Here is a 7,491-nt window from a genome sequence, read left to right on the forward strand (position 1 = left end):
GCTAGCAGGGTATCATGTATCTGTTGTACTTTAACAATAAATATATTGCAAATGATGTTACTGTATCCCCTCCACATACCAATAAAATACCCTAATTATTATCTCATCGTATTATCTCATCGTTTTCAAGTGCTGAACCATGTTGGGGATTTTCTTCCAAAGCCAGTCATCAGGTGTGATGGAGTACAAACATGGTCCCCTCACTAGTAGGGATGGACCAATGCAACTTATTTCAGAGGACAGAGAAGGCAGACTGATGCATGAAGGCCTATGATAAAAGGCTTTTTTTCCTTCACAATAGAGGGAGTGCTGATTTTGAAGTAATTATTTGTTTAAGTTAAAATATATACAAATTACTGTAAAACAATAAGAAAAAGTTTTGTGATATATCCCAACCACAAATTTGATCTACTCATTGTACTTATTTTGTGTTCATCTGTGAGAGTTTCATAAATATGTTTAAGTTTGGGCAAATATCATCAAAACGTTAATATAAATACATTTTTGATGAACCCCTCAAATTATATTTCGTACAATTACTGTATAGATGTTCTTCTATAAATCCAGCTCAATCATATTGTTTTAAACCTCCACATATGCCTTGGAACATATAAAGTTAATTGAGAAATGGTTCATGCACAATTTTTTCCCATCAGAGATATGGGCTACATTTTGGCAAAGCTTGGAAACAATAAACTCCTTGTAGCCGATAACAGTAACGTACAATATGGTTAAATCTACCGAAATGAGTGGGAAAGTATGGAAGAGGATTAGGGCCACATTTGGTTATGTTTATGGAATTCCGAGTTCAAAGTCAGGATTCTGAGATTAAAGTCAGAACTCTTTTTATTCTGATTTAAAATCTTAATTCTGAGATTAAAATCAGTACTACAAAATCACAGGTGAATCACATCCTCTTCCGTAGAAAAGGGTGAAGGTCTTTTTTGGTCTTTTGAAAACCATTTTTCCACTGCGCATGATGGAAATTTTGTCTGAGCTGGCCACGCCCATCGGAGGATCAGACCCCCACCCATCGGAGCGTCAGAGCCCTGCCCATCAGAGCAATCTCCGGGAAGAACTCACCTCCTGTGGTCCGTCACAACGTCTCCTGGTACGACAAGGACACTTCGCTCATGCACGTTTAAGGAATACTCTGTTAGTAGTTGAATCTGCGTCAGCTCTCTCCATTCAACAGGTAAGCGCTGGAGAACATGGCCCACTGACTGTATACAATGCTATTGGCCTGCTGTGGATGACATGTTGTACGACAGATCATGCCTAGATTAAGTTCTATATTCAATTATTTTATTTTATTTTTGTTTTAATCCTTAATAGAAACATGTGTTCTACTGGTTGTGGAGAAAAAACATTCAATGAGTTGGACTGTTAACCTACATACATACAATATACATACATACACATACATAGGTTCCTACATTTAGTTTAAATGGTTTTAATGGTAATATTTTAACTAGAATGCAGTATGGTGAAAATGCTGCTTTGTATTCCATCCCCCTTTATAGTCGACATGTGTGACTTCTCCGTGGATCCGATGTCTCTGATCCTCAATGGGCATCACTCCCCTCTCAAGGTAGGCTCTCCACATTGGCTTTCTTTACTTTTTGTTCCTGAGTTGTAGAACCTGGGTTTAATTCACGGAATTGGTGGACCGATACCTCCCTCAAATAGACTATAAATATACAGAATGAACCTCAGAGAAAACTATTGGCTGACTTCATCCCCATGGTCTCTCGTCCACTGGACTGCCAGCCAAACCATTGAAGGGATTTGCGGAGGAACACCTCGGGAAGAATGTATTATTATTGTATAGCCTATGTAATACGACCTGTATTGTAGAGGCTGTTGCTTGGTTTGCCTTAACAAGGACACACCCGATACTTGAATAACGATGCTTGCCCTAATGTGTTCAGAGCTAAATGTGTTATGTAGAATAAAGCTTTAATGTGACTTTATAATGTATGACGGGCGTGTAGTTAATAATGTTATGTAATAATAAGATAATAATGTACCCCCTACGTGAGCGACGGGTCAGTGGCGCAGACTGTGGCAAAAAAAAACAAAAACGTTGAACGCTTCCTATAGAAGAGCTTCCTATAGAAGAAAGAAATAGCGTATATAAAGGAAGGGCAATATATAACATGTCAACATATCACTGTGTGCCATGCTGATACGTGATGTGCAAATAGTACCAGTAAAAAAGCAAGAACGGTCCAGGATGTCGGGATTATAATAATAAAGGAGTACAGAGGAGAGGGACTTGAGAAGCGTTCTCCGCCCAAATAGCCACGCTACCTTCAGATACATTTTCAAGCGGAGCTACGGAACAGGAAAGACCATATATGGCCCAGTGAACGAGCTGGGCGCAGAGTCCTCAGGGCAACGAGTTTGATAAAAGATAACCGATTGGTGCGCTAGAAAACAAGGTGTGGCGCTTTTTTTTTTTTATGTTTTGACTGGGAAATCTGTTAAAGAAAACAGATTTCCCCTCCCCCCCCAGCCCCTACTAAATGAGTCATCACAACTCTTGTTGAATTGTTGATCTTATAGTCACTGGATTGTACACTCAAATCGAAGTGTGTGTGTGTGTGTGTGTGTGTGTGTTGTCCACAGCGCCAAATGGCCTTTGACATGTTTGAAGACTCCCTGGCCATGGGGTACTACTTGACTCCTGATCAGGATCAGTCCCTCCAGGAGGTTCCCTCGGGCCTAGACTGTGTGTCTCAAGGTATGCTGCGGTCCACTTCACCCCCCGCACTGTCATCAATCACGTCGCCCACACATGTCAGCAAACCTCTGCCCGCATACGTTTGGTTCCCACTGTACTACTAGTCTTATATATACATAAGAATGACAATCCCCTAGATCAGATGTTATTCAACACACTGAATCCTCTCGAATATAAACAAGTTGGCCGGGGTTATTCGGTAAACAATGATTCAGTCCATGATTAATGCACCTTTTGTCAATAAACCATCCGCTCCGTTCCGTGTTCTCCAGAGCTCGGGGCCTGCTCTGTGCCGATGCTAACCCCGTGTAGCAAAGCAGTGATGAGTCAAGCCCTGAAGGACAGCTTCAGAGGCTTCAACAAAGTCCAGCAGTGCTTCGGCATCTCCGACAGTGAGTCCAAATGATTTGATTTACAGTTTTCTGGGCTATGAGTCACAGCATTGTAGCGGCATTATGTGTTCTTGCCTTTGGCAAATGGCTTGTTTATTGCGTTTAGATTTGTCTTGGGATTCTAACGACCGTTCCGAGGCCGCCGTTGACAGATTCATAAAGATAATTTGTGGAGAGCTGAAATTAGATTGGTAATCAAGACTATAAAAATATCTGTAATTCAATATGTCAGGATGGCACTGCAAGTTTGTTATGAGAAAGCTCCTGAAAATGGATCCTAAAGTGGCCTCATTCCAGCCCAAGAATCTCTGCCACCCTTTTTACATTTTAACTGGCTGACCCTGAATATTTGAAGTCTTGTTAGCAGAACTTGATAACAAATATGGTGACAGAGTCTGTGTAATCATAGAGCTTAAGAAAGGTCACAGTCTATTCTGCTATTGGAGATGCTTTTAGAGCCACGTCACCGGTGGAATCGTTATCTGCTTGGTGATCGGTTGAGGCCAAAGCAGCCCCGCCCAGGCTATGAAAACGGCTCACAGAAGAACCCTAAGAACTGATTATAAAGTGAAACAAAATAGAACTCAGGATGATGATCAGGCTAATGATAAAGTACAATGTGTTGGCTTCTCCCTGCAGACCCCCGGAAGTGGACGAGGCCTCATGTCCTCCAATGGCTGCACTGGGCCTCAGGTGAGTTCAGCCTGGCTCACCTCAACTTCTCCCGGTTCGAGATGAACGGTCACCAGTTGTGCGCTTTGGGAAAAGAGAACTTTCTGCAGCTGGCGCCTGACTTTGTTGGAGACATCCTGTGGGAGCATCTAGATCAAATGATGAGAGGTAAATTCATCCGTAAGGATTTTAATGCTATAAAGACTCTGTGTAGTAAAGCTGTAGTCATGTGTTAATCACTTTGTGTTAGTATTTCTTGATGGTGTTTTGATTAAAGAAGGTTCAGTTTAGTGGTTCAGCATTCATTCACACTTTTGAGGGCAGCTCTGTGTTTGATCAATTCCATAAAGGGTAACATATTTTACAACTTTTCTCTTAAGAGTCCCAGGAGAAAGTGATGGCCGCCAATAACCTGAACAGTGTTGTCCCCTCTTTAGTGGACTGGATGTGCACTTCTGGTAAGGCTCTAGCCCATCATTGCTCATTAACTACATTTCAATGTTTCCATTTTTGTGTAAATATGAGAACTAAACTAAGTGGTTTGCTCGCTATCTTTTTAAAACATTCATCCACATAATTCCCCTAACATCTACTGTATATGTATCTATTTGGGAACATTAACATTCATCTACTTATTCTAGAATCCTTGGGGACTTGCAGTTTATCCTTTTGCATATTTATCTTAATATCCTCTAGATGTTAATAAGGGCCTTTCCAAAAGCGTCATGATGTATGTTTAGAAGGAATCCCTTTTTTGACCTCCTATGCATGTAGCAGGCTGCAATCAACGTTATCATTGGTTGTTCCTCCTCTTTGCAGATCTTGGTAGGGAAGACAATGGTGGTGTCATGCAGGTTACAAAAAGCAGCAGCAGCCTCCTCAGACAGCTGTTTGAGAGCCCTGATAAGACCTCTCCTCTGATCCAGGACCAGAAAGACTCCACCGAGAAACAGTGGGACAATGACCAACTGAGCTACGCTGCAGGAAGCCCCAGCTTTTCCAATAACTGCCCCCAAGCCAAACCCCGTAAGTGTGCCCACATCAGAGAGCTTGTTCTATATTCTTTGCCGTGAAACTTTTTATGTGCGTTGGAATTGATTCTTTATTCCCAGTAGGGAGTGTGGAAAGTAACCAGCGTATTGATTTTGTATTATCTTTCAGTCTCACTTCATGAGCAGAGCTCCCTCGACAGCGTGGAGAGTTTCAACGGGCTGCACTCGTGGGGCAGCCAGTCGTCTCTGGCCGACACCCAGAGGGTGCCATCTATCGACAGCTTTGACGAGGACTGCAGTGCGCCTCCGTTTTGTGTGGGCAAACAGAGCCTGTCCTTTAAGGACTACATCCAGGAGCAGAATGTGCCCGTCGGACAGGGGAAGCCGGTTGTACCAGCTGCTGTCCTCGCTCGGTTTACCGGTAAGTTCCATGGGATCTTCCCAGGGATTACTTTGAGGATGGGCTTGGTTTTCTGATGCAACCTTCTTGCTGCTATTCTTCATGTATTGCACTTAATTGTAAATAGGCCTACTGAGAGAGATGCTTTCTATGTTAGCCTTGCCTTGATGTTTTCATTTCATTGTCCAGAATGAACCTGTGATATATTGGGTATCTGATTAGTAAAACACTTTGATGTTATTCTGTACTAGTATTGATTTTATCTGATGCTCACAAGTATAGTTGAAAATATACTGATTTATACTTGATTGCCAAGGTTATCCGTCTTTCTATTCGCCAAGTTGGTTTAGCAACATAATTTAAATTAATACAGCACAAACAATTCATGGGGTATATAGGAAGAGGGCATTTCCCCTCTATTCATCTTGACTTTATCACTCTTCAGGCAGTGGCCCTATACAACTTTGGCAGTTTCTCCTGGAACTCCTGACCGACATCAGTTGTCAGACCATTATAATCTGGACTGGGGACGGGTGGGAATTCAAACTCACCGATCCTGACGAGGTGTGTGTATTCCTGTTGCATCCATAATACTATGTTAAGTATGAGTATGTTGTTGAAATGTTAGTTTACATTGGGCTCAATGATTTGATTGCGGTAAATAAATTTCCTGCCGAGCATAATATGTATTGCTCGGGTTTTACCACCGCGTATGTGTTTTTAGATAAATTGTAACGCAAAGTCAAGAATGTTGTCGACCTCTAAACTAGAGCCACAGAAACACTAATTCGTGCTCTGTTGGGGTGAAGGTGGCGCAGCGTTGGGGTCAGCGCAAGAACAAGCCCAAGATGAACTACGAGAAGCTGAGCCGTGGCCTGCGTTACTACTATGACAAGAACATCATCCACAAGACGCCGGGGAAGCGCTACGTCTACCGGTTCGCCTGCGACTTGGAGAAGCTGCTGGGCTACTCGGCCGAAGAGCTCCACGTGGTGCTGGGGATCCCACGCGGTGCCAAGGACTGAGCCAGGCACTGGGGTACAAGCCCAGCGTTCAGCTGGGGCACATTGAGCTGGTCAGGCTTCCTTTTTACGGTGGGAGCCCGAGACAAACCTGCAAAGAACACCCCCACCACCTTGATGGTGTTTTTAATCAGGGGTTGGTGGCGGACGAGGCTGCTAAAGGCTAACAAAGTCGACTGCACTGACTAAAGGTAGAGTCGTCACTGTGAGGCTGCTTTGTTGTGTTTCTCATGTACTATGGGAGCTGTCTTTGTGGTCAGGGGAACACTCTTGATCGGTAGCTGTATTTGGTTCCTGGTCATGGGTCAAGGCATACTCTTCTGGGAACACAGTGAGTGAGAGTGCCGGTGCTGGCTGTATTCATGTTCCGCGCTCGACGTATAGGAAAGGCGGCTTTTATTGAAACAATTTCTGGTCTTATTTATTCAAACAATGTGGGCCTGTTGAGGCCACTGTCTTTTTTGGGACTGGATTCTTCCCGGGATTACACTGGAATGTAACAATGCACAAAATGGAGCAAATTCTTATCTTTGTGTACCATTGCGTTTCTTTATTTAAAAATGCTTAACTCCTTACAGCATTTTTGAGTGTTTATGGTATTTTTCTATGAAATAATGAAATCATATGGTTGGATAAAAAATGTAATTATTTATATATTTTATTTTTTTGGATGAGCTAAACTATATGCTCGCTTTAAGTCTCGGGACTAAGAATTGTATTTTGCGTCAAAGTTAAACATTTAATGGTGTTATATTATAAATGTGTTAATGTTTGTGTGCTACTTTTACATGTTTCTTATACATTAAGGAAGTTGTATTTTTGGAAGGCGAGTGTTATCATTTGGTAGCTAGTATTGGATCCAGGTATGGGTAAACGCATACTTCTGCACAGTCAGCGGTGGTTGTTGCAGTTTAAAAGAAACAAAGCTATATAATTTAGATTTGTCCATTTTCTCAGTGATTTTCTTCACTGGTGACTGTTTTATGCCCACTTAATAAAACCTTTGTACTGCTTCTATTGTCTCTGCTGTTTAAATTGTGTAAAATGTAAAGCGTGTGTGTGTGTGTGTGTGTGTGTGTGTGTGTGTGTGTGTGTGAGAGAGCGAGAGATTGCTTATAGTCGCCACCATGAGAAAAATGTCTTGCATAATCTCTTTGATTGATTTGATACTATTACTCAGTGTTTAAGTACACATCTACCTTGCACAACAGTCGAAGGAGTGGTGCGGGTAATTAGATCTCATTCATTGCGGCAAAAAAAAACCTTT

The 7,491-nt window shown here is 42.2% G+C and overlaps 1 protein-coding gene across 1 annotated transcript; it reads left to right on the plus strand.

Annotated features, from left to right (window-relative positions):
• Positions 1-1,068: 1,068 nt before the first annotated feature.
• LOC307077238 (protein C-ets-2-like) lies at positions 1,069-7,231 on the plus strand. The gene is made up of 10 exons (XM_079738581.1): positions 1,069-1,195; positions 1,524-1,591; positions 2,632-2,746; positions 3,019-3,138; positions 3,778-3,978; positions 4,191-4,268; positions 4,630-4,836; positions 4,972-5,223; positions 5,648-5,766; positions 6,012-7,231. Exons 2-10 carry the CDS (start codon positions 1,529-1,531, stop codon positions 6,225-6,227), a joined length of 1,371 nt encoding a protein of 456 aa, XP_079594707.1. The 5' UTR covers positions 1,069-1,195; positions 1,524-1,528; the 3' UTR covers positions 6,228-7,231.
• Positions 7,232-7,491: the final 260 nt, after the last annotated feature.

Source organism: Pollachius pollachius (genome assembly GCF_949987615.1).
Source record: "Pollachius pollachius genome assembly, chromosome: 6".
In the NCBI taxonomy this organism is placed as follows: Eukaryota; Metazoa; Chordata; class Actinopteri; order Gadiformes; family Gadidae; genus Pollachius; species Pollachius pollachius.

Excerpts from the sequence above, each read along its gene's own strand:
- LOC307077238 (XM_079738581.1), top strand. The coding sequence starts at position 1,529 with ATGTGTGACTTCTCCGTGGATCCGATGTCTCTGATCCTCAATGGGCAT. Across the intron at positions 1,592-2,631 it reads GGCATCACTCCCCTCTCAAG|CGCCAAATGGCCTTTGACAT; the intron begins GTAGGCTCTCCA and ends TGTTGTCCACAG. Across the intron at positions 2,747-3,018 it reads CCTAGACTGTGTGTCTCAAG|AGCTCGGGGCCTGCTCTGTG; the intron begins GTATGCTGCGGT and ends CGTGTTCTCCAG.